The sequence below is a fragment of the Pyrgilauda ruficollis genome, unplaced genomic scaffold, assembly GCF_017590135.1.
Source record: "Pyrgilauda ruficollis isolate IOZ18807 unplaced genomic scaffold, ASM1759013v1 scaffold5, whole genome shotgun sequence".
Classification (NCBI taxonomy): Eukaryota; Metazoa; Chordata; class Aves; order Passeriformes; family Passeridae; genus Pyrgilauda; species Pyrgilauda ruficollis.
This window is the reverse complement of record NW_024526599.1, coordinates 15,922,222-15,950,131: the sequence shown is the minus strand read 5'-3', so window position 1 is coordinate 15,950,131 and position 27,910 is coordinate 15,922,222. Positions and strand designations below refer to the sequence as shown.

Here is a 27,910-nt window from a genome sequence, read left to right as displayed (position 1 = left end):
AAACATGAGCTTAGTTTATGAATGGTGTCTTTCTAATACCTACAATGAAATTATTTTACAGTGCAGATTATTGATTAGTATTATTCTGGAGTGCTTAAGCCTTTATCTTGATTACTTGTTTGCTTTTACTAATTAGCTGTAATTAAGCAGTCTTTCAGGTAACAGAGTGCATATATTTCCCTAGTGGATTAAGTATTAAATACAGCTTTCTTCACTTATTCTCTGTGAGGTTTATTGTTATTTAAAGCCTGTGAAATTTTATGTATTCTGCTAATCTGCCAAACCTGCAAATTCACACATTTCTGCAGCAGTTCCCTAACTGCATGCTTATTTTCATATATGTTTGGCAGATCTCACACTGTGACGTGTTGCATGTGCTTGCTCCCTTTGTCTGGGGCTGCTGTCTGTATTGTTTTGTGCTTCCAGATAGCGGTGGGTGTGCTCGCAAACGTGCTGCAATGTCTGTCACATTAACTGCTGTGAAGAGAGTTCAGAGTTCTCCAAACCTATTGGCCTCAGGTATCACCACCAACCACTGAGACACAACTTCTGAATGGCTTTTTTCCACTGTTATGCATTCCTGCCATATCCCTTTGCCAGGAGGAGAAGGGTAGAACTATTTTCTATTACACTGACAGATGTATTGCTTCTACAATGCTTTTTAGAAAGTGGTCTTAATTGCTCTCTGCCTATGTTTAGTAGCCATTCATGAAAAAAATTGGGACTACTTAGGAAAAAATGAGTTATATTTGTAAATTAATAAATTAGTAAATTAATTTTGCCCTTGATATGTGTTTTGGGTCTCACATCCCCTGTATTTTTTTCAAGATAACAAAGCATGAAAAAGAGGTTTTGCTTATTACAAACTTTTTATTGAAACTTCATTTAAAAATTCTTCTCAAGGAAAGGAATCTGAGTGTTGTTTTAAAATGCTTCTTTGCCAGAAGCTAGATTAGTTTGAAATATTAATTCATGAAGATTGCTTACCTAAAAATATTCATAACAATTAAAACATACTAAATATTCATTAGACAGGCAGAACTGTTTCTTATCAATACTTCTGTGTGGTTTTTGCAAATTTAATTTCTTTCTAACACAAATTAATATTGGATATTTCTTTTTCAGGGTCTGATTCTCAGTCTCCAGATTCAGGTAAATTAAACACTGTATTATTAATGTATCACTGTAATACCATGTAAGTGGATGAATTGCAACAATCTTCTATTTATTTGATTTCATTACTCCATACTTCCTCATTCTTCAAGGAAAGCACCTCTGAAATTGTAATCCTAATTGTTAATGGCTGAGATCTCAAATTCAGGGCTCCTTTGAAAGCAGTTATTTTTTGTAACACAGAATATGTTGTCAGAAAAATGAATTGTGTGGGAAAAAAATCAGACTGGTAATTTGCCACCTTTAGCTTCATCACTGTGGCACCATTCAGTGGTACTTGCTATTTCCTTTTTAGTGCCTTACTCAGGATTGCAAGTTCTGCCCACCTTCATTTAGCAGCCTGCTCACATAATGTGTCACTTTTCCCAGCCTCTTACAGTATTTTGTCTTCAACATCTCCCTCTATGTTTGGCCAACGCTTTGAGGGCATTCCAGGTCTGAGGACAGAGAAAAAAACATGGTTGGTTGGTTAGGAAATAGAGGTGTTATTTAGATTTTGCAATAAGAATGGAACACTATTGGAACAACTAGTTGGGTACTGTGATGAAATTTTGTGAAACTGCCATGACCAGCTAACTTTACATGAGCTGAGATGTTTTTCAAAATCTAACACAGCCGTGAAGTTCAAGAATGTAATCTGAAAGTGAAGTAACTTGAGCCTGATTTATACAGGGGCTGAAGCACCAGCACCTCAAAAGGACTCTCAAGGTTGAAAATCCATAGTTTGTATGAAAATCATGGGAAGATGTCTACCTGCCCAATACCAGAACTGTTGTCAGTGCTCGAATTCTCTAAATTTTAATGATTAATGTTTTGTAGAGTGGCAGCTTTAGCCATGTTCTTATAACTTCCATGGTAAAACAGCATCATTGTCAGTTGTGTGGTTTGTTTAGTGGCTGGGTTGTTATGTTAAGAGCAGGGCAGATGTACTAATCACACCCAAAAAATGGTTTCATTCTTTTTTATTTACAAAAGCTTGGCAATCTTACAATAATGGCAGTAGAGAGACCCTGAATGGAGACGCCAGCAGCTCATCTCTTTCAGCAAAAGGTTTCAGGAGCGTGCGGCCAAATCTGCAGGATAAAAAATCACCAACTCAGGTAAAACTGGACACTCCACATTTAATGCTGTGCCATGGCCGGGGAGTTAGCACATGTGGATGGGACACCTCTATGAAACATTGTCTGATGTCTTGCAGATAGTGTGAATCACCTGCTCAAATGGTGATTTGGTCGCTACACACTGGTGTGCTGTATAGGTAATGCATACTCCACACAGGCTGTATGCCCCCAGGTTAATTACCAGAAACTGCTTTCAGTGAGCAAGACAGCTAAATAAAACTAGGTCATACACAAGTAAAAGCTTTCTAGGAGTGTTCCTGCGCTTCAAAGAGTATTTATTAATAGTTTACACTTGGAAAAATGCACCAGTCATCAAAATATCTGAGAATTAAGATGTATTAATTACATGGTAGCAAATGCTTCTACCACTTTTGTGGAACAATGCAATTAGAGCACACTAAAAACAGAAACAAAAATAAAACCAAATCAAGCAAAAATCAGACAACATAAACAAAAAACCACCCCCACACTTGGAAACAACTTTATCTGTCAAAAAAATATCAACATACCAATTTTAATACTTTCTCTGGTACTATTTTTTAAGAGGCTCTGTGTTTTATATATGTGTGTTACCTGTGAATAATTGCTTGCTATCTAAGATCATGGAGTACTTACATACCTAAATGCTTTCACAGCAATAATTCTTTTTCAGTGTAATAATTGTTTTTTAAAAGAAAATTAATTGTTGTGGGCTTCCTTCTGATGCTTTCTGATCCCACTTTTGTCTGAGCAAATGGAACATCTGGCTTTTTAAACAGAAGTTGCACAGGAAATGGTGGTGGGAACCTGACCAATTTAGTTGTCCATTGAATTAGCAATGTTGACATGAAACCCTTTAATTTGCTTGTTCCTTTGTTTAAATATAAAAGTAAAACTGAACTGTATCTCCTACTAACATTTACTTTCTTTCTGTTTCTTCTTCAATGTTATTTTGCTGTGTGTGGATGCTTTTGGCAAATAAGGCACCTCTGCCACCTCCTAGAAAAGAAAGCTTTCAGAAAGCAAGAGTAACTAATCACGAGAACGAAATTAATCTCCAGGCAGTAACTGCTGGTCCAGCTAAACACCACCTCACAGATACTGCCTATTACACTAGTGAGACGTTTTTTCAGGAGACAATGTCTTCTCAAATATCCAACACAAGTGTGTCCTATGCACAAAAAATCATTAGACCACTGACGTCAGTCTCCAGTGCAGACACAAGCACAGTAGCTGGCATTAGTGCTACTCTCCATCAAGGCCAAAGGCAACAGTCTCAAAAACGTAAGATATCTACCCTGAAATTAACCCGGACACGTGACCCAGCAAGTAGCACTCCTAGTAATTCACAGCAACAGCTCAAGCCTGTTGAAGAGCCAGTATTTTCACAAAGGCCTGTCTCACCTGCCTGTAACCCCATGCCTGAGATACACACAGCGTCTCTTTCTGTTCAGATAGTTCCCACCCCTGACAATAAAGCAGAGCCTGAAATCCAAGATCATCCACCTAGTATTTCTCCAGACACTTCAAAGATGTCTTCAAAGGATTTGGGACAAAAGTCTACAGTTCTTCCTTCTTCACAGGCTGCAGAATGCCATGTGGTATATTTAATTTTTCCATCTTTTATTTTAGATCTTCATGAATCACTTAATAACAATCTGTTTAGTTATACTTACATTACCAAAGTTAGATCTTGTGTTTTCTGGGTAAAACTACCTGTCACATGGACCAAAACAGAAATGAACAAAAACTGAAGGTTTTGGAAGCTTATTGAAAAAAAAAAAAAAAAAAAAAAAAGTTGCTTAGCTGAGATGGAAGGCAGACTTCTTTGTTCCTCTGTGAGCATTTTACAGAGTGCAAATGCAACATAGGAAAATAGGAAATAAGTGTACTTTAAGTGATGCATCTGCTCAAGTGGCTCTTCCTGGAGAGGATTGCATTAGAGGGTTCTGCTGCCATAGAAGCTGGAAGGATCAAGTATGGATAGTAAGGTTAGGTTGGGTTGGGTTGGGTTGGGGGAAGCTTAAATGCAGCTCTGTCAGTTTTCTAGGGCCACAGAAAGTACATTTTGTCAGTCAGTGCTTTCTGCAAGGTTGGGCACTGCCGTCTCCTATGTGTCCTGTGCAACAGAGCTTTTTAAAGAAAATGGGTCTGTAAACTCTTTGCAACAACCTCCACATGAAACATCATGGGGCACTGAACTTCTAAGTCCATCTGTTTCCCCTATACCTTACACCTACTGAAATGAAAATTCTATGCTGATCTCACCTAGAAGAAATGGGAGTTTCAGACACACAGCGTAGGACCAGAGGAGTCTGAGCAGGGTTTGTCACCATTCAGAAACTCCGTGAGTCAAATAAAATAAGCCTGGGCACAAGAAAGCAGCAGTGAATACATACTAGGCAAAAGGAGAGCTCTGAATTGGCTCTATAATTTCTACTCTGCTTTACCTAGACACATTAGGATTTTTCTATTTAAAAAGATAATTATTCCAGTATATGTACCAGTATAACAGCTTATCTGTGTTTGAAATGGATGTACAGATTGCTGTAGGTCTAGGCATGTCTGCTTCAAAGCTTTGTCTGAGTGAAAATCCCATCATGACATATTTGTGTTCATCTAGTTCTGCTGGAATCATTGAGGCTACTCTGAAGTAAATACAGCATTATCTTGTAAATTAAAAAGTCCATTTACAGTTCTGTTGTCAATAGTAGTAACACCTCTGCTTTTCCAGACTGAGGTTCTTTCAGAGCATCACATTCAACCAGATCTCCACTCTTTGAGACATAAGTATCTGCATTAAAAACAGGATGGTTTTAAAGTTGTAATATGTCTGTCTCCCCCTTCAAATCCCAAGTAAAATTTTTGATCAGCACAAAGCTGTTAAATTATATGGCAACAATCTGCAATGCTCCTTTTGAATTCTCCCCATTAAAAAATAGGAGCACAGAAGCACTAATCACATTTTTCCTCCTCAAGACTAGACACAAAACTGTCATCTTAAATCCTTCTTTTAGACTGCATAAAATTTAGAACATTTTGAGAAAAAACAAGTTGCTTTACTCTTTAGAAGAACCAATCTGCTACTCAGTGATTTTTGTCAGGTACAACAAGTCACTTCAAGCAAGAGCACCAGTAAAGAATCCATGTCAGAAACAGTAAGGAAAGGTGATCAACAGCTTTTTCTGGTAGATAGGGTAGGTATGAAGATATTGCAAGTCTTTTAAATATGGGCATCAAAGGATACTGTCAAACAGCAGAACAGGTGTAGGTGTGGCCAATTCAGCTTTTGCATCTGTTATCTTTTCACTTAAAAATAGTTGCTCAGCCTTTTAGAATATGATGAATTATATATAGGCAGATAAATCTCTCAAACAGAAAGTATGATAGCTAGCAAGGATTAGTGGAAATACCTTTTTATGATCAAGAGCAATACTGAAAGTCGAATCAGCAAAATAAAAAGAATTCATCTTCTAGCTGCTTTTTTTTAGAATTTTAAAAGTCAAAACACATTTTGCATTTTCCTTTTAATTTTGAATGTTGTTTAGTTTCACTTCAAGCTGAAAAAAATCAGAAAAGTATCTGTGATTTACTTGGCAATTCTGCACCTAGCTTTCTGCTTTCTCCTTGATTTCAATATGTGGGAAGCACTATCAGAAATGTGGTGACTGGGTTGCTCTGAATAAAAGGAGAAAAATTTCTGTTGATCACAGAGATCGTTAAGGCATGTAGCCATCTTTTCAAGCTGTATCCCTTTATGGATCTCTTATCTGCAAAATGCAGCTGACATTTTCTGTGATGTTCAATTTTGAAATAAATTCTAATGAAGGGGGTGTATTTGGCATCACAATTGAGTCATGGAGCCACTGGGTTTTGTAGCTCCTTGTTAAAATACATGCCTAAAACTAGAGTACAAATCAGCATAGGGGATGATGTAAAAATCTGCATCAGGTGAGTTCCCAAAATGAAGATGCCATGAACTAAAATTAGAAATAAAGGCTGCAGCTATGTGTTTAAAAAATATTTCTTTTCTGACTCAGATCTCAGTTTAAAACCTTGAAACTGTTCTAGCTAATGCCAAATATTATGATCCCTTTAGTGCAATATATCATAATATTTGCAAAGGTCACAATTTCTCTCACACAGAAAATTAACTTTCAGTATACAATGCAGGATAGTATTACCGTTTTTTTAAATTGTTTTAGATCTGCAAGCTCTACAGGATTTGTATAGGAGTTAAAATACTTCTGTACCTGCAGCATATAGGTTGTGGGTCAAGGTGTGTCCTCAAAGGATGCTCTCAGACTGTAGATTAGGCCTGCCAGCAGTGTTTAAAGTTGCCAGAGAAACTCTCAAAATACAAGTGCACTTAGAAAGGTGCAGCTCTCCCTCTGCATCTGGGTTTTTGTATGTGAAGGAGAATGAGGTAAGATCAGGTAATCATCTCTTCTTAAGAGGTATTAAAGAAGAAATACTGTGCATGTGGGTTATCTGTGTCTAGCCAACATGTACAACTGTATTTTGTCACAAAGTATGGAAATACACAGCCCAGAGGGAGCTTGTGTGGACCAAGTTAATGTATCTTGCTATGTCTGTGCTCCTATTTGCACTGAATTTCAGTGCTTATCTGTTGAAACTTTAGGAGCAAGCAGAAGTGTGCTATGACTCACTGAGTGACATTTTGTAAACACTCCTACTCAGAGAAAGGTTAAACCCCTTAAAAGTATGTATGAAAATAGAAGCATTCAGGTTACTCAGTATTGTTACATTATTACAGTCTCAAGAGATGCTGCTTCTTTGTACCATACTGCAGGTACAAGAGAAATAACTGTATCTATTTCAACAGAGAAATTTGTATTTGCTAGTATGAAACCAGTGGAGGTAAATTTTATTGTCCAAGTTTCTCATGAGAAGAAGTTACAAACTGATGAAGAATTCTGAACTGCATCTTCAGAAATAATCACCTGATTTTTTTTTAATATTTCTTTTCCTGGGTTTCTAAGTGTCCTGTTGTTCTAGATATCACTCTCTGAAACTGAGGTTGCAAAGCATTTTTTCTGCTATTTGAATTCCTCCGATGAGTTGAACACTTGGTTTAGTCCTGATGTGCTGGAGGAGTAAAACATCTATAGCAGATGTTTATGAAAGTGTTTCTTTTGATAGCCTTATAGCTGTAGAAATGTGCATCAAGGAAAATAAACCCAGAATTAAAAATAAAAAATCTAAATCAATTCATTGAGTACATTCCTGAGTTTTAGGTATTGACAATATGTAGAGTGATATGGAAGAAAGAGAAAACTGGTTTCAGCATTCTGGGGACAGATGTGAAGCAAAGAAAACTGAGCATGTATTTTTTATTTTTAAGTTCTGCATCACAAGTATTGTTTTAGACAAGAGCTGAACTCCACCTCCTTATAGTAAATTTAGAATAAGAGGACTAGGTAGAAAAATGGGCATTGGAATTTAATTTGCAGGATTAGTTTGGACATTTTGAAATCAGCTTTTAATAATTAAAAATAGAGGTATTTTTACCCATTTATGCAAATGTATGGGTGTAATTTGATTGTTGATTACTAAACTCTGCTATGTATTAACACAATGAATTTATTCACCTATCTCTGAGTCTCCTTATCTGTGTCTTGACTGTTGAAGCAAGGCCAGGACTCTGGTGTCATTCGTAATCTCACACCGCTCCCCACATATCTTGCATTAAAATGAGAGATGACTGATTTTGAAACCCATGCTAGGGTCACCTGTTTACTTTATATGAATTGGATACCAGCTGTGTTCTTCAGGCCTGACATTTTACTATTTGAAGGAAGAGAAGCATTTCAAAGGACCAGCAGATGGCTGCAGCAAAGTCTGCGCTTCAGACCTTCAATTCACATCAAGACTGATGACATTTATCTGTCTCTCAAGTGTTGCTCCACAGCCCAGAACAGCCACAGTTGAGCTAGTTTTTCATCAATCTAATTGATTAAGTAGTTGTTTGGCATTTAATCTGCCTGACTTCTGCTAGCATTTCTTGGGCTGTATCAATAACAAACCTAATCTGAAGCATGCTGAATGAAACCAGTATTAAAAGTTTTCTGTAATGCCTTCAGCCTTGTCTTTCTCATATTTTTCACAGTGAAAAATATAAGAAAATAAGATTCATAGATGAGAACGCATGCACAGTGAAAAATATGGATTAGTAGTAGCCAGTTGTAGTTGTTTGAGATTACCAACATTCCATGTTTTTTAAGTGGTGTAAATCAGTTTTCAAAAACAACACAGTTTTAAATCACAATTTCAGCCACTCTTTCCCAGAGAGATGATTATATATATGAAACTATTCTAGAGCCAGGCAGAACAGAAGTTCTACTCTACAAAGCCAAGAAGCTTCATGTTGGGAATCAGCCCCTAGACTTGCTGCATTCCTTCTGTCTGCATTGTAAGAATAATAGCTTTATATTCTTTTTAAGAATTTGGCTTGATGAAATCAGCTATTATTTGCCAATCACAGTGAATTAAATTCTTCAAAAATCTCAGTTTCATTAGCTCTCTGGATGCACCCTGAATATCTGTCCTTGTGTTGTCCATCCCTTCTTTTCTCAAGCGTGCAAGAAATCTCCTCAGTACAGAGCCAGAAGGTTTACTAGATTTCTCAACTCCCCAAGATTTCCTGTTATTTTAACATATAGAGATTAATTTACACATTTTGACTCAGTCATATGTAACTTTTCTTCTGGGGATGCCGAGAGGACAAGTGGTCTCAAGAACTTCAGAGCTTTTTGGCTCTGCCTCATAATTACAGCATGATCTCCTGGTTCCTGTCTTTTGCTGGAGATCTTGATATGATGATCTGATGACATAGATGATGAAAATCATCATGAATGATGATTCTGTCTCCCCTTTATGTACCTGTGAGGTGAAATTACAGTTTCTTATATGTGTATGTGAATGCCAACATCTTAAATGTATTATGCTGTATAATCATCCTAATTTTTCATGACATTATTTTTAATAGTATTCCATTTTTCTTTCGAAGACTTCCATTGGCAAATTAGTTCTCTGTGAAAATACTGTGTCCTTTTACAGCCATACACTCAGTTATTAATTATTTTAATTAGGAGGTAAACTGTTCAGATGTCTTCTATGAAAAGATTAAGTTGGGTGGTGTTCAGTTGTAGATTTGAAACATTGCTGTGAATAAGATTTGAATTTTAAGCTGTTTGACTAAGTTTTTTCACTGTTTTGACTGCAGATTTTAACAGCAGCTTTTGCCTATTTTTGTGTGCCCTAGAGATCCAATGATGCCAAAGATTTATTTTGAATCAATTGGAACAAGTAATAGATATCTGTTCACATACTTAAGATTCTTTTGCTGTAATGCTTATTCATAGGGATGGTCCCATTGACCTCAGTAAGGTTATTTGTGTAAATTCTAGTTGATCTCAACAAGAATTATGCAACTGGAACCCCAGTGACCTCTTGTAAGTAGCATAATCTGGGTTGTGTTCCAAGTCTTCCATAAGGGCTTTAGAAGATATTTTCAGATTTTGGATTAAAATGCCAAAATGGCATTTTAATCTGATGGCTTGAAACATTTTTTTAATGATTAAAGACATCTGCCTAGTCTAAGCATAGGAAATAACCATATTACTGATAACAAGGTGATATGGATGACTGAATGTTTCTTTTTAAAGTGGTATTTATTACATATAGTGTCTTACTGTCCTCTGTTTTACATAAATTTAAAATCCCAAACACTCTTTCCCAGTAGCTATTCCAGATGTCCTCAGCCCTATCAACAGTGAAACCCTTAGTGCTGAAGAAGGCAGTATTTTGAATACTTAGGAATTAATGGAAAGCTTGTGGTTTAATAGGCAGTATAGAAGGATTTGGGCAGCTGTTTAACAAATATTAGAAGCCAACATGCTTTAGTTCAAAAAGAAGTTGCAGATGCAAAAAGCCAGTTGCAGGACTAGTTTAAACTGAGTGCCCTGTGACTGATTTGAAATGATGGTACATAAAGCTCATACATTGTGTGGCAGTTTTCAGAAGCACTCTCATGAGACTGTTCCCTTCTACTTTTAAGGAACTGTGCTGAATCCAAGCTGGCATGTTTTGTTTCAGTATGTCCTGTTCTTGTGCTCCCAGTCTTTGTTCCTCAGATTTATACCAGTTACCCTAACAATCCTTATGTCCTCTAATGTAAAAAGACTTCTATGCATACACCTTATAGAGTAGGTTGTGACAGGGTGCTTCCAGGGTGCTTGGAAATTCTAAGATCATCCAAATATTTTTATTAGAGAGGCAGTGGAGAAGATGTATTCAGTCACAAGAGGCAAAAAAATCTACCACCTCTTATTTGCAGATCATATGAATAGTCATTAAGTGTGTTTCTGTATAGCTGGCAGTCCTCCTCAACTTTATATTACAGTTGGTTTCAAAGTCATACATATCCTTGACAAAATAAGTGTAACATTTACCAAGATCAGACTTGCAGATACATGTTTGCTTTGAAAACTACATGGACATGACATTCTCTAGCCTCATATTTATGTGAAGAATAAAATAGCGTGAACCCTCTCAATGCACAATGGAGATCATTAATATATGCAGTCCATTATGAATATTCATCCTCAGCACACTATGGTTTCTGGCATTGCTTCCACTAGTATTTTATGCATTCATTTCTTTCATGTTGTCCTACTCTAATATAGAGCATGGTTGATTTATTTTCTAATCTTTGTAAATGTGAACTTCCTCGGGTGGCTGAAAACCTTACACTTCTGTAATTCCCCTACACCCAGCAAGAGGCAAAGGGAAAAGTTCTTTATTCATTAAGTAATCTGTTTCTTTTCTTATTTTTTTTTCCTCAAATCTCAGCTTGGAAACCAGAAAGTAACTGCCCCTGTGATGGAGGTAAATGCTTCACAGACACACAGACAAACATCAACAGAAGCTTCTCCACTGCCTCTTCCTTCTCCTGTGGTACCAGTTAACAGAGCCTCTTTCTCACCAGACAGTGGCACCCACCCAGTACCATACTCTTTGCCAACGCTTGACGATTTTTTGCCTTCACGCTTTTATAAAACCCCAGCCCTGTCCCAGTGTCCCTACCAATGCCCGTGCCCAGCTGCTGCCAGTGCTGCCCAGAGGAGCGGAGCAGCCTCTGTGAGCACCGACTCTGCCCTGAGCGAGTGCTCCTCGCGCACAGCGAGCGAGTGCTCCACAGCCATTCTAGATGAGCTGCAGACTTGTAGCTATGATACCACTGACTGCTCTGAAACACCTTCCCCAACCTTGAGCCAGATGTCTGCTGTGTCAGATGGCACCACCTTAACCAACACTGCTGCCACTTCTCATGTAATTATGCTTCCTTTTTTCCTCCTCCATTTTGTTCAAACAGGTTGTCAGAGGGGAACAGAATTCGACCTTGTCTGTTATACCATTACACAAACAAGTATTTTGGTAGTAATTTTCTGTGGTCACAGTCTGACAGTGTTTTGTAACAGTTGTTAAAAGAAAAAAAAAAAAAAAAGCATTGGCATAGCAGATTTGGGAGTAGGAAATGATTGCTGCACAGTTGTGTGGTCAGCTAAGGTGTATCAAATGCTTTGCTTAAAAGAAAATAAATTCAAGAAATACTTTTTCCAAATGTATTAAAAGCAAGCATTCCATGGAGTTTGAAGATATTTGTTTAAAATATTGTTAACAGTTTACAGGTCTTTGGAGTCTGGACTACCACCATTTTTGATTTACACTGAGATGCAGATTTCATTAATGTTATTTTTAAATTCATAGTAAATGTTCACAGTATTTAATGAAGTTTTTTCCCCAGCCATGATGACTGACTGCACAAAACTGGTTTTCTGTCCTCTAATTAACCATTTCCTCTCCTAAGCACAGTTTCTTATAGGACTGAACTGCATAAATAATCTTGAACAATTCAAGTGTCTTGTTACTTTTCTCTTGGTTAAGTCAAGGAAAAAGCCAGTGTCCAGTTAGACACTTTATACATACATTAATTTTTCTGTATCTTAGTATACTCATATATGGGGAGAAAGAAGGTATGGAATCTGGGTCAAACCCAGATCACTTTTGATTTCTTTTGAGATTATCCACATGATTAAAATGAGTCAGAACAAAGCCTTCATTTAAATTGAGCAATTCATTGCTGAATTGCAAAACAGAAAGATGTTCTGAATCCAAAGTTTTACTGGGTCACAGCAGTGTTCAAACTTTGTATAAATACTTCAGCATACAATAATTTTCAAGCCTGAAAAGAAAAAACAGTATATCTATTTTTTAAGCTTTGTGTATAATTTATAAAAAAATATTTTGAGTCCAACCTTGCACATAGTCACCTGGAAAGCCAATGATTGGTTGCATTGCTGTGGATGCTGCTAAAAAAATAACACCAATAGAAGGCATGTAAAAGCTTTAATTCTTAACTTTTGCAACACAGCTCTGAAAACGCTGGGTGTTTTTTTAAGAATCATTACTATGGATCTGCATACAACACAGCACTTGTAGCCAAAGCTACCATAATAAGTATAGACTGGTCAGACAGAGTCACCACATGACCATTTGCTAGCTGTGGGAAGGATAGAATGTTTATATTTTCTTGTAGCCTACTTCTAAAATTGTCAGCTAACTGTATTTGTTTTCTTTGAGCATCATTTTTTGCAAGCTCAAGTGAGCAGTTGGTCCTTCTTTCCCTTTTTGGGTTAGTCTCCCAGTAGAAGGCTGTGTAGTAGTCAGGTCTGACCACCACCTTGTCTTTTAGACATGGCAGGGATGAGTGTGACGTTTGTTCACTGACGTTTGTTCACTGTTAATGGACAAAGCCAAATGAAAAGACACTCACCCAAGAGCAAAAATCCCCAAGTAGTCCGAAGAACCCCACAGAAATTAAACTGCTGGCAAAACCCAACTCTGCAGTATAGAAAAGTCATCATCTCCCACTCTCTGTAGAGAAGGGCTAGATGGCTAAAAATGCATCCATGAAATGAAAAAACAATGGGAAAGCTGGTGGCACATGCACACAAATGTTGGTAGTGGCTCTAATTCTGGAATGATCTTCATTCTCAGAGTGCTGTTGATTTTGTAGGTGAAAACTACGGGGAAAATGATAAAAGTAATAAAGGATTGGGCCATCCACCACTCTGCCTGCATAAGATATAACCCTGCTTTAAAGACTTTATGTCCACATAGAGGATGTTTATTTTTGAGTGTCGTAATGAGACTAGACAAAAAAGTTCTAAAGCAACTTCTAAGAAGAAGCAGCAGCATCAGGAAAGCTGAGTCAACAAAATTTACAAATATTCTAGGCAAAAGGCAGAGCTAAAGGTAAAACTGGTCAATTTTCTTTACCTTTAGTCACAGATTATGGATTCTTTGAAAACCTGAAGTATGAGACTTGCAATTCTTATTTGGGCCTATGCTTAGACTTGGAGTTAAAATGAGAGAACAGATGGTTTTGGAAATTATTTTTTCTAGTTGTATTCCAATTATGAACATTTTCCTATGAAATTATTTCCGTGGGTTCTTCTTTTTTATGTAGTTTGAAATTGTGGAATCTAATGGAAACTTGGAAATGGAAGTACACATTAGATTTTTGCTTTTTACCAAGTTCTATGACTGTCTTGAGCTTCAATTGATTCTGAGTATTTTAACTTAATTTAGTGTCTTGAGGTCAGGTGTGTGCTGTGCAGCATTCTTGCAAAGAACTGCTCAGACATCCATACTGGGACCTCTTCTCCCTGTCTCAGCAGAGGGAAAGTTAGAAAGCAGCTCCAGTCCCAGATGGATGCCACCTTCTGTTCTGATTCAGAAATCCAGAGAGCTATTCTTTCTGATGCTCAGGCAAATTAGAGGAATTTTAAACCTGATACCTCATAGGAATTTTTACAAGATCTTGATTGTCTTGCTGCAGAAGTAGGTCGCTCTACTTGCAGTGGAGGACAGGTTAAGTATACTGGAGAAAAAAAAATAATGGAGGTCGCTAAGGAAAGGAACATCATGAAAAATTATCGTTTTCCTAGTAAACTGGGAAATAGGTGCATTTTGGTTGAATAGGGATTTTTTTCCGTAGTCTTCTTTTCCCACAAAGATGACCTGGGAAAGCAAAATGTCTAATTCATGAATAGACATCTTAAAGGATTTCACTTCCTTCAAAATCTGGGAATAAACTCTGTCACCTGGACCTAAAGTGTCACATTCTCAGATTGAAATGTCAGTAACTACCAAATTATTCCATGGGAATAAAAGGCCTTTGGTAAAACTATCTTCTATAGCTAACCCTTTAAACCGTGCAAGGTGCAGCAGATGAACAAATGAAATAGCCACCTTCACAGACATTTTCCTCAAAGAGAAGATCATTAGAAACTAAGAAATTATAGCTGAGCTGAGCTCTTATCTAAGACCTTACAGAAGCAAACCCAAAAATGTCATATATGAACGTGCCACATACACATGTATGACTGATGTCCTTCAACTACTTGTGTGGGTCCTGTTTTCGTGGTATTTTGTACTATTTAGTGTACTTAGCCTTACTGTCTAGCTGAGATATTTGGTAAAGTCCTTCTCAGGAATATCTCAGTCTTCTATCACAGAAATTCACAGGAGTACCTTCCAGTCTGCAAAGGACTCACACCAGTTCTGCTCAGAGAAACAAAAGCCATAGTAAATGAGTAAGAAGGTGTAAGGCTCTGCATAGTTGCACCCTGCCTTCCCTAGAAACAAGCTTTCCCACAAAGACAGTATGTAAGAAAAGAGAATGGGTGAACACCTAAAGTAGAGGAGAGATTGCTGGCCTCAGTTTGAAACCTTATCTGAAAACATGCCTGCATACTTCTTGAAATGCTGTCTTTGAGTTGTGTAGCTTTTCTATTCTTACATCTCCAAAGCTGGTTGGGTTTTTTGGGGTTTTTTTGAGGAGAGGATCACATAAGAAAACCCAACTTACTTTTGGTTCTGGAGTTTATTAAGAGAGGGGACGTTTGAACACAAAACTTTCAATGGAGACATCACCACAACATAGACTTTTCAGCTCATTTCTGAAAGCAGACATCCTTAAAATGAGAAACCCTTAAACACATCTAGGAGTTCACATGATGTCTGCACAAGACCAGAAATTGTTTTTTCTCTCTTAGCTATGGGAGGCCAAGATTTTAAAAATTTGAAATCAGTTCAGTAATCTCCAAAATACAAATGCACACAGAAGGTCATGAATAATTTAATTTTTATTTGTAAAAATAATATGCATTTTAATATGTTTTTATTTATACTTTGCTGCTTCAGGTAGTCTCTTGTTTACGTCTGCAGCATGTTTTAGTTCATTTGTTACATAAAACTGAGCAAATTTTGTAGTTCTTCTAATTCAGATTTAAAAAACAGTTCTGCATTAAAGGAGATGTTGCAAAGAGCTTCACTTGCTTTTCTGCTGAAATATTCACTACCCTCTTATTTCATTCAATGCTTGCTCAGCATCTCAGTTTTGATTCTTTCAATACATCATGTAAAACTGATGCAGCCCCAGTGCAGGGATTCTAAACCTGGGGGCAGTTGCCTCTTGTGAAGTGCCTCTAGTGACTAAAGCCTAAATGGCTTTAGGTGCTTGCTGCTTTTGCCAGTTTGCTTGGCTCTCCCATTTTTGATTTTGTTCTGTCATTTTGTGGTTGTGGGTTGTTGGTTTTTTTAATTAGTGCTATTTATTTTTATTGTGATAGATTACACATCAGCATGCCACAGTCACTCCAGCTGGCTTCCATATTTTACAGAAATGTTTTTCACTCTTCTCAGCTAGTCCTAATGAGACTTCCCTTCAGTCTGCACAGAAGTTCCCATTAATATCCATAATGCTTGAGCATGGGCACTAAGGGAATATGTCTCTTGGTGTGAGGGATCTGTGGCCGACAGCCTTTGTACACAGTGTTGGGAGCTTTTACTGCCATCTTCATTTTATATTGCTGTCAGACATTTGCAAACCTTGTTTGTGCCATCTTCATTGCCTTGACCATGATCTCTCTGTCACCTCCCCGAGACAGCGTGCGTCACAGCCCGCACTCACAAGGAGAGAAGAGGGGAGGTACAAGGTATAGAAGGACCACACTCTGCTCCCTTTGTGATAGGTTTTGTGTTTCAGTGAATGCAGATGCCATTATGGCTGTGTACCTGACAACTGGTAATTGTTGCACAGATGACAGTCTTGCATCGCTCTTTCTTTGGGATTGCAGTGAAGAGCTTTGTGTGTAGTTTAATGGGATATTGTTTTGTCTCTCTCAGGCTCAGATCACAGTGAATGGGAATTCTGGCACTGCTGCCAGCCCAGTGAGTCACTTTCAAAGGCCTTTTTCCCCTTCTTCAGCTTACCCTCCACCAGCTTCACTCAATTCCAACATTGTTATCATGCAACATGGCAGGATGATGGGTAAGCCTCACACAGAATGTTTGCTTTATACATTACACAACGTGTTCTGATTCATGTGGCAAAGACTGCAAACAATTGCAGAGTGCTTCATGTCCATAATGGAGGTATTGTCTATTCATCTACCTTGGGAAGTAAATGCAAAGAAATAATAGCAGTTCAGGATACTTGAACTGGAGTTACTGTTTTATAACCTAGGTGTGTGAGCTAACCTCTTGCCAATTTTCTACTGGCTTTACCAAGGAAAGGGCGTCTATCAAAATAGCTCAACCTGTCCAGCCCTTTCAGATTTTGCTGCAAGAAACCGAGAGCCCACTTTGTACTTTGCTCCTCCCTACAACTTCTGTAATTCTTTAGCAGAAATACTGTCAACAAAGGGAGAGGCTCTGGGCTTTTAAAAATCTAAAGCCACATCAATCTCAAACTTGTTCATGTATTTTTTTAGGGCAGCTTTAATTTAAAAATTAAACACAAACTAAATACTATCAGCCTTAGGCTCTTTGCCAGTATAATCCCGTTTTGCCAAGAGAATAATTTACTTGCTTTTTCTACCAGTGTTGTGCATATTTAGAAAAGATTATACATGCAAAATAACTTGAATGTGGTTCCACAGTTTACATTTTTTTTGTGCTTGCAGGGAAATTAGGTGACAGTTCTTGCTCTGAGACATCTTAGACAAATGCTGCTGTCATCATAGTGATAAGTACAAAAACTGTATACATGGGTTACTCCACATCCCAGAATTCTAGGGTTTTTGAGTGCTTCTGGTTTGCTGATCTAAAGATCTATCAATACTGGTGTGGATAAACTTAAAATATGTATTTTTCCAAGACTTTCACTCTTGTATGATGCTGAAGTTCAGTGTTCCACAGTAACAGCCTGATTTAATTCTCTTTGCTCATGTAGAAATCCCCCTGTTTAAGACCTATGAAGAATGAAGGATCAAATCCAAAATGTTTTCTAAATTTAACAGCGTGCATTTTGGGAAAAAGTTCCAAATATCCAGACGTTTGCCACACAGAGTTGCCCCTCGCCATATATGTGTAGCACTGTATTATTTACAGGATTTCAGACTTGAGTAAACAGCTGAAACAGCCATGCCAAATCCAGACTGCAGTGGGAGTGAGCAGAAATATTCAAATTAAAATTAGAGCTTTCACTCACCGGAGCTCCTTTTGCAGGCTCATATTACAACTCATATTTTTCTTCAGAATAATCAGTGGATATTAATGCCACATGAAAGTCAATTGTTATTGTCACCATTACTGTTAGAACATATATTTGCACTCCCTGCATTCATTTATCCTGCAGCAGAACTGTCTCACTGGTCCTGCGTTTGCAAAATAGAGGCTTTGTGATAGCAGCCCACTAATTTACTGGAACCTGCTGCTTGAAGGAGTAGGGCTCTTTTTCCTGTATACAAGAAAGAGTGTATTTTCTGCAGAAGTACAAATTTTCATGTCACATCCCAGCACTGAGGTTTTTTTTTGTTAAGTTTTGTTCAGCATTTTAGAAGGAAATTGTAATAGTGATGTATTAATTTCATTAGTTATAAAGAAAGATTTGAGGGGGAAGGGTAGAAATATTGCAGGTCACTATAAAACAGTAGCAGCTTGAACACTTCACCTGAATTGCTGTAGGGGCATCATCAGATTGCTCTGCAGGTGCCAGGTTACCGAAAACCATTTTTATGGATTATACATGGAGTCTTGTAAACATCAACACACGTTAAGGGAAGAACACTGCAGGTCAGAATTTTTTTCTGAAAAATATTCATGCATCAAAACTTCTTTTTTTTTTAGTACATATCACATAAGTTTTTGTGCAAGGCTGTCTTCTGTGCTTAAAGAACAGCAATTTTCTATAGTTTGCTAGACTTGGTGGGTGAAAGTTTTGAAATTATGTCACTGGTTTCCAGGGAATGGGTAGAAAAGGTGCAAAAGTTTGATTTACAGGAGAAAGGCTGCTGCACCTTTCTCAACAGATTTTGCTATATTTGTGGGGTTTTTTCTAATTTTTTTGAGCAAGACATTGTGAAAAAGTACTTCTACTCTAATTCTGAGTTTAATAGTTTGTCTGGTCCTTAAATAAGTTTATAATTCTGTTAATGTAACATTAAGTAGGGCAAATCCCTAGTTAAGATGATATTTCTTTTAAAAAATATATATGTATGTGATTAAGATTGTCAGCCTCTGTACAGTGTACTGAAATGGGGAAGAATGTTTTAACTGCCAAGTATGATTATTGTGTCATTACACAATTTTCTGTCATGTTATCTTTGCAGAGTCCACAGAGACATACTCACAGCATGTTCAAAATGTTGGCACCACCACCACCACCAGTACAATACCAATCTGTAGATCCTCAGAAGAAGAAAAAAAAATTACAGTAATTAAAGCTCCACATTATGCAGGGATTGGCCCGGTAGATGAATCTGGAATCCCTACAGCAATTAGAACGGTAGGACATTCTGGGAAATCTGTGTATGAACTCATACAATGAACTGATTGTTGGTAATGGGTTTTTCACATTCTTCTACTCTTATATAATTTGGAATAGAGCGTGTGTAATCAGCAGCCTTGTGAATATAATATTGTGTGTTGACGAAAAGGAGAATGCTGATGGGAGCATAATTGGGCAACCTCATGTTTCTAGTTTTAATTAGAAGTAGCCAAAATTTTGTGTCTTTCTTGTGTCTCTTGTAGTTCTTGTGTTTTGGAGATGCATGGTAATTGCATTTGGTTTATTTCTGAAATAAAGTTTATGCATACTGTATATATATGTATATGTCTGTGTGTGCAGATAATTGTATATACATCTGTGTGTGTGTATATGTAAAAATCTTACACTTCTGCATTTCTTGGGGCAGTGTTCTCATGTCATCAGGGTCATGTGGAAATGTGCGGTTTTGTTCTCATGGCAATCTAAGGCAGCAGCATTTTTGTGACAGTGCAGTAAATAATCATTTTGCCCTTGAGTGGCACATAAGCGAATAGCTGGGGAGCCCTTTCATTGTGAGCAGCCCAGTTTTGATCATCTGCCGCTGGTCACTGCTTGAGTGGTCCCAGGATGTCAAACTGAGGAGTTTTGTTTTCACTATGCTGAAGCATTCTTTCCACTCTGCTGTCAGGGCAGCCTCTTCTGGCTGCTCCGGAGAGCGCAGAGGCAGCTGCACTAGGTCTGTAAAGGCAGCACTTACTGGCCTTCCCAGCCAGAGAAGAACTGCTGTGCTGCACGGAGAAAGTGAGAAGAGTGGGAGCCAGGATGAAAGCGGCAGAGCCCTTGCAGGTGAAGTCTTAGTGAGGTGCAGGGATGTAGCAGCTGTTGGATGTATCCTGTCTGCCAGTATTGACATATGGAGCTATGTTGTATTGCCAAAAATTGCTTCAAGGGACTGAAAAGTTAGAGGGGAAACCAGGAATTAATGGAGAAAATCAATAGGAAAAAATCAGAATAAGTAGTAAGATGGGGATAATTCTTATAAGAATGGGGGAAAACTCTGGCATTTCTTGCTTTATTTTTGACATAAAAAAGTAATATGATCAGAATATTTTAAAAATTAAGACATTTCTTTCCAGCAATACTCTAGCTTTCTGTCCTACTTTTAAGTAAGTAGTCCCTTTGCTTTATATTGGATATGGTAATTGGTTTTGTGCTTTTTTAGTAGCAGATTGTTCTAATAGGGTGCATATCAGTTATATAAGATTATAACAGAAATCCCCCTTAAGTGTGCCTAATGAAGCTGGCAATCTGCCAAACTATATTTAACTTTGAGGTTGTATGATCTGAGTATTTCAGATTTTCTCCTAAAAATGTAATTCAGTTTGAATTAGGACATTTTCCTCCTGGTTTTGCTCTGGTTTTTCGTGTGTTTCAGTTTCAAGAAATCTTATAGCCTGTTATCTTGCTGTTACAGAAATAATTCTCACAATGAGATATAAATTAAAACTTTATGCTAGCATGTGTATCTGATGTGCCATTTTGCATCCTTATTCTCCTTCCTTAAGACATAGTAAAATTGTTTTCAAAGTACTTATTTGAGATTACTTTATAAGTGTGCACGAGTATGTTTGAGCCCTGTGTATCCCAGCTGAGCAAGAACAAAGTTGGTATAATTGTCAGCAAGACTCAAATATGCTGCACCTTGCAAAAGTGCTAAAACTGCATTTTCCATTAATAGTAGAAGGTAGAGTATATCACCTGTCCTTTCTCCAAGGTCAGTGAGCAATCCAAATGGGAAACTTCTCCCAGAAGGTTCACTCTCAGTCCATCTGAAGAGAGAAGTTTTCAGATTAATTCAATTTATCGTTGCACGTAAAGTTTAGAAGTTTCTTACTCTTCCCTCTTTGCAAAAATGGTGTCTATCAAAAAAGCAGTAAATGAAGATTCAGGGGTGATAGGTAACACACATTGTGTTCCAAAATGCTGTGCTGCTCAAAGTTTAGCATGCTATTAAGAACTCAGGAGTATCTGTGTTCCAGATTTGGAGTGCTTCTTAGGAGTAAAGAGGTTTTGCAAGATGTGATTGTCTCCTCCCAGCCTGTCTTTGTGTCTGTCTGGTTTGTGACAGCTGTTTAGCCAAGGAAAACAGAAAGATGTTCTTTCTATTCCTGCTAACCCATTTTGTATCAGGCTTCTGAGAAGGGAAAGACTCCTATAGAGCTTTTTATTCACTCAGAACATCCCACTATGCCACTTTAGCTCCTTCTAGCTCTAGGAAATGCAAGTCTGAAAATTCAGATTGTTGTTAGGTTCTGCCTTTGTGCCAAGCCCTGCCCCAAAGATGGTAAAATTCCAAGACACTAAAAATGAAGTCTCTGAAAAAGAGAGGATAAAATGCTGTTCGCTCAGAAAAGCATTCAGTCAAATATAGCACCATTTACCACCGATGGGGACCTGGGAAAGGAAAAGCCAGATTCATGAAAAGCTGTAAGACTGCACTGTTTTAGTCCATCCAAAATGATTTCTTTATATCTAATTATCAAAATTAATCTGTAGACTGAAAAGGCCTCTACTTAGTAAGAATGAAAAAAAATCAAGTCCCACTAGGTTTCTTTTCCATATTTAGTGATGTAATATTTCAGCTTGAAAAAAACAACAAACAAAATGAAAAACCACTGAAAGCCTCAGAATATTCTGATTTGGAAGATCCACAAGGATCATCAAGTCCAGCTCCTAAGTGAATAGCCCATATGAGGATCCAAGCATTATTAGCACCCTGTTCCCAACAGCTGAGCTAATCTCAGGGTAAGAGAGGCCTCCTTTAATTGCATACTTCCTGATGGATGATTACAATACTGCAGGGATTATGGACTCTTCTGAGAAGCAATTGCAGTTACTTGTTATGTCCTCTACGTGCTATTTGGCAGATTGTTTTTTCTTCACATACCATGATGCCATGTTCCAACATTTAATTGCATCAGCCATAATATATGCAAAGCAGGATGGCATCTGAATGGCTTCGTGCATTGTGAATACTCTTTAATTCCTCAAACAATGTTGGTGTGTGGGATTAGTGAATATAAATTGAGAAAATTAATTTCAAAATTAATGTATTCTATTTTTTAATCCTGTCTGGTTTATAACATAAAGCCAAGTTATTGGCTGAGGCTGAAACCCCTAGGAGGGGTTTGCTGGGAAGATGATGAGAGAAAGAAACATTCAAATATCCAGAAAAATGTTGGGAAACCTTCTCTACTCATGGAAGCTTCTCCATATGTGATCTCTATGTGGGAGCCTCCTTTGACTTTGTAGAGGACCAGGCAATGCTTGACAAACAGCAGGGACATGGCAATAGTGTTTATGCATTATTTGCAATTTGTTCATTTAACCACTCTTCTTGGTTTAATACAATCAGAATGGCAGTCACAATGTCATGGGACTGCTGCTGTAGGAAATGAGAAGGAGGGAGGTTATGTCCATCAGTGTGAATTCCTTCAGACCTCCTGGAATTGTAAACTTTTGAGCATATATCATCCTGGAGCACTAAACAGCATACTTGTTTCAAGTCCAGCTAAATTATTCTAACCAGAGTTCCACTACTGTAGATATTTAATACCTTTAGGGAAACAATATTAATATGACCCAAATCTGCTTCTTAATAGCTTACGCTTGGCAGAACTCAGCATATTGGTAAGTGGGGGAAGGGACCTATTTTATTTTGAGGCAAAACTGAATCTCCTTTACCTCTGTATTGCAAGGCAGGCCTAGGTAAAAAGCATGACTCAGCTTTGTTTTTTTCTTACCCAGGAGATCCCCAAGTTCTTCAAGTGACTGTCAGCTCTTATTTTAAACATTCTTCTAATAATATTTAGTAGCAATTTTATGAGAATTCAATATGAGTCTTCAAAATACAGTAACATTTCTGCCTAGTCCCTTATAGTAAGAGCTCACCATTGTGAACAAAACATATTAGTTATGTACAGATGACAAGTAGTCATGGCAAAGGTGGGATTTAGTAAAGATGGCAGTGTGTAGTGAACACATGCAATCTGTCCAGTATTCTGTAGGGAAGAATTTACAGATTTTTGCTTTTTGTGGTAAAGAGGAGTAAGCAAAGTAATTGCAAATTTGGTATTTGCTGGTGCAAGATAATGCACTTCAAGAGAGGTCCTTTGAATTTTCCCTGTGTACCATGAGGTTTGAACATAGCGGTTTTTGTGGTTGCCCAGAGAAGCTGTGGATGCCCCATCCCTGGAGGTGTTCAAGGCCACACTGGATGGAGCTCCAAGCAACCTGGCCTAGTGAAAGTTGTCCCTCTCCATGTGAGGGATGTTAGAACTTGATGATCTTTAAGGTCCCTTTCAACCCAACCCATTCTATTATTCCATGATTCTTTGCATTAAAACTTCTGCTTTTATGGCTACTCTGGGACAAGTACAATTTTAGCACCTAAGAAGGATAATCCTGAAAACATATTTGTCTTTGTGTTAATCCTTTCATGAAATATTATCATCCTCCCTCAAAGAAAATTGCAGCAAAAGAGAAAATTTAGAAGAGTAAGAGATACAAAGAAGCACAAGCAAGAGTCAATATGAGCAGAGGTTGGGAACCTTGGGATTAGGATTACTTAGTTTGCAAAAGTAAGGATAAGTATAATTTATTGAGTGATTATTGAATAAATTAAAATTAAGTTGTCTGGAAAGGGCTTTTAAAACTGGTAAAAAGAATACTCTTTGTTTACAATCTAAACACTAACTCTGAAATATAGTGTGGTCTTACTTCTTTCTCAGTAGTATTACAAAGCTTGTATGCATTATTTAACAATTACATCTTGAAAGTTATTTAAGCCAGAAATTGCCAGGAGGTCAAAAGAAGCACTTCTTACATGCTTGTAATCATAACTGCTGAGGTGTTTCTATTTTCCTGCATAGAATCTAGCATTCATCATTGTCAGATATAGGGCACTAAGGTGATGAACTGTTGATCTCGCAGTAATTCCAATGTTCTGAACCATTATACCATCCCAAGACTCGGAGTCCAAGACTGAGTCAATCTTCAGTGTCTTCCAGAATTTGTTACAGGAATTCTCCAATAAAATGCATAGATACATTCAAAATACACAAAAACTATTATATTAAATAGGGAATAACATATATTTCTTTCCAGAATAACATTAAAATCTGATTTAATCTGTACACATGGGTACTTTTATTTTGTCATTAATTGTTAAAACTATATTTTTTTCAGACAGTTGACAGGCCAAAGGATTGGTACAAGACAATGTTCAAGCAAATCCATATGGTTCATAAGCCTGGTGAGTATATTCTTGTCTTTGTCTCCTTATGTCCAGTTTGAGGGATGAGAAATTTTTTACTGTAAATCTCCTACCATCTGCCTTTCTTTATGGAGAATTCTAGTGTTAGAACAGCGTGGGCTAGTAAACAGGCTGGTTTAAGGAAAAATTTTGTGCCTGAATTTGACTATTGTCATAGAATATCTTACTTGGTTTTGCTGAAACTGAGCTTTGGTGACATCACTAGCTTTCATGTCCTTTATGATTTGCCCCAAGGATGCCAGGAAACTGTATAAATGGCAGTTATGCTCATTATACCTCCGGAAGGAAAGAGACTATTCATCTGAGGCAGAGCTAACATTCAGTATGGTCACACAGAATGTTAGTGGGAGAATAAGAAATGTGGGCAGGAGAATGTTGGCTTACAGGCTCTAACTTGAACACTAGTCACATAGATATTTAGGATTGCCCTTTGTGATAGGAACAACTTAACAGCCTGTAGCAGAGGAAAGCTGACAAAATGAAGGAATGAAGCCTGGGCAGGGGAAAAGAACAGACAAAAAGTAATTTGCAGTTTGGTGCTAACTTAGTAAGTATGCAATATGAGTGACATGACCAGAAGATATAATACAATAAGATGGTAAAAGCAGCCTAAGGGTAATGGGAAGACAGATTCTTCCAAAAGCACCTATGAGACGAGGAAAAGAAATACAGTGCATGATTGCTTACCAATCTTACTTGTATTTGCAAAGACAAAGCTCAGTTTCTGTGATGAACTGGCATGTATGGCACTACTGTAACATATGTATTTCTTTTTGTAGATGACGACACAGACTTGTATAATACTGCATATGCATACAATACTGGTAGGAATTACTCCGTGCTCAAAATGACGCTTTTGTTAATGTCAGCAAGTGATGGTGTAGTTAACTCTTCACGCTCGCTTTTGCAATGCTTGTAGACACACTTTCTAGTGTCTCGTTTGATCTCAGTTGTTCATGCCTTTTTCCCCCAAATGAAACAAGTTTAATTTTAGTTTCATTCTTACTACAGAAATTAATTGCAGCTGTGGACCTCTTACTGTAGAGGGATACACATAACACTGTGGTTTCTTGATTACATTGCATTTATTTTCACTAGTGATTGGTAGTAAAGCAGCCTTTCCTTCATAGAAATGGAAAGGGAACTACTCTGTGAAAATGAAAATACTAATTACTGACATGGAAAGACAAAAATAATGTACTGAATACACTTGAAAAATATGCAGCGAGAGTGCCTAATAAAACTGATTTTTTTACGAACTTCTCCATTTTTGTTATAGGCATTCATGTTGATGTTATTTAGCCACAAGAAAAGACATACTCATCTCAGATATATAATCATTGTGTCTTAAGAAGATTATATCCATATGGTAAAATTATTTCCAAAAAAAGCAAAAATGAAAGCATGAATAGACTGTGTGCAAAAAGGCTACAGTGCCTTCTGCAAAACAGCCATTCAAATTTTTTTTCATTTCAGTTTTTGTTGCAGTAAACATGCTCTCAATGGTGCCTTTTTCTGTGCTGTTCAGATGACTTGTTGTGGGTCAGTGGTTTGACATCTCTTTGTACTCTTGTGATCCTCTTCAAGATATGCTACTGCCTCATCATCACAAACCAAATAGTTATTAAAACAATCAAAAAAGGTGTGTTTCCTGCCTCTTCTCTACCTTCAGAACATGGAACAACTGAGCAACAGGATGAGCCTGGAGATTAATTACAGGCTGTCATTAACAGATGTGATGGATGTATACACCCATTAACTTCTCCATCAAATTAATTTATTTTAACTATACTGCACTTTACCTATGTGTTTGTAATTTTGTGTAAAAATATATAAGAAGCTCTCTAATGAGCTGCATAATACACAGCAATGTACTTTTAAAACTCATTTACACATTTTTGTAATCTTGCCATTTTATTGAGTTACTGTGCGCTCTTGTAGCATTCCATGTTGTGGTTTTTTTAAGACTTACTCTCATGTTATGACTATTTCTGGTTTTGTTTTATATTAGGTAGCTACAGTCCATCCTTCTCTGCTCAGGCACACCCAGCTGCAAAGACACAGACATACAGACCACTGTCCAAAAGTGCTTCTGACAGTAGCTCCGATGCCTTTAAGGTCTCGTCCCCTTTGCCATCCCACGTGCCACCACCAGTACCACCACATCGTATGAGGCAACGGTCTACACCAGAAAAGTAAGTTAGTGCATTTTCAAAAGGTATTCTTGCTAAGTGCAGTACTCCAATTGCAGAATATAACGAGGGATAAAATAGCAGCTCTAGAATAATATGACTTCAAGGGCCAGTCAGGTGATGAGGGGTGATCTTTGCCAGGAGTCTGGGCATCTATCCTGGTAGGTTCCAGCCGGGCTGCGCCCGGTGGACTGCCGAGGCCAACCTCCAAGGAGGCCTTGCAGGCTCTGGGCCTGCTACAGGCATCTGTCATTTCTTCAGTGGCTAAAGAAGTGTTTTTTCTTATTCATGATGCAACCATCAGCATCATTAAAGATTTTTATTCTCATTAGTGGTACTGTCCTGTTTATTGTGTTTCAGAACAATCTGTACCGTAGGAGCTGTCTTCAATAGTTAGTCTCTGAGTAGGAAAGGCCATTTGTTGTAGCCAGCACCAAAGAGAAAGGATCAAAAAGATGATGTAATTCAAAAGTTAAGGGAGAGCAAAGCTGTACAAGAGGGTAGAAGCCAACCCACATTTCCCCAGAGTTTAGAAGTGCTTTATACCCCCATATTTTTTCAATCTCCATTTTGGTAGACTAAGGCAGCGTTTACAGATTAAAGAGGCATTTTGGATATCTCACAGTTCTCTGTCCAAATTCTCTGCACGAAACCAGGTCCCATTGGTTAGACTTCAGTCTGGAAAAAGTTAGTAATTAATGACTCGGGAAAGAAATGCTTATCCTTTTGATAAAACCTTGCAAAAAACTTGCACACAAATTCTGTTGACTTCAGCATATCTGTAGGTACAGATATGTATTTTTTCTTCTTCTTCTATAAAGAAGAAGAAAAAATCTTCTTCTTTAGTGTTTACATTAATTAATACTACCTGTTAATATAATAATATGCTATTATAAATATCTGTGTGTCTATGTATATATTACATATTAAAAGAGTAATAATTTTCCTTTCATTTGTGCCTACAAGCTCCCCTCTCTTGGTTACACTCAAACAACAAAAGAGAATTTGCCCATTTCTGTCAGTTTGGACATTGTAAACATATTTATGTGTAGAAATGTAATTATATTAAACAGTTTCAAGTAATTAGCAATTTGAATAAACTATTATGAGGAAAGACCACACTAAGTGTTTAAAATTAAGACATGACTATAGCTTTTTGAAAAATTTGTAGGTAGTGGCAATCCAAAATGTAAATCAGTAGATACCCATACTGCAGAGGAAGATGAGATTGCTTGATGGTTACTGATTT

At 37.5% G+C, this 27,910-nt stretch overlaps 1 protein-coding gene across 13 annotated transcripts in view; it reads left to right on the top strand.

Annotated features, from left to right (window-relative positions):
- Positions 1-27,910, top strand: part of SORBS2 (sorbin and SH3 domain containing 2) — a 144,881-nt gene that overhangs the window by 71,857 nt on the left and 45,114 nt on the right. For 2 of the 13 annotated variants that reach the window (XM_041479783.1, XM_041479781.1), the window contains exons 2-9: positions 427-519; positions 1,126-1,152; positions 2,149-2,273; positions 16,551-16,695; positions 18,977-19,152; positions 24,382-24,448; positions 25,249-25,293; positions 26,481-26,664. In XM_041479783.1, coding sequence (XP_041335717.1) covers positions 427-519; positions 1,126-1,152; positions 2,149-2,273; positions 16,551-16,695; positions 18,977-19,152; positions 24,382-24,448; positions 25,249-25,293; positions 26,481-26,664 — 862 coding nt within the window. Of the gene's footprint in view, positions 1-426; positions 520-1,125; positions 1,153-2,148; positions 2,274-3,256; positions 3,875-11,147; positions 11,628-16,550; positions 16,696-18,976; positions 19,153-19,851; positions 19,981-24,381; positions 24,449-25,248; positions 25,294-26,480; positions 26,665-27,910 lie in introns of those variants that run through there. The other 11 variants (XM_041479790.1, XM_041479780.1, XM_041479785.1 and 8 more) reach the window with 9 other exon arrangements.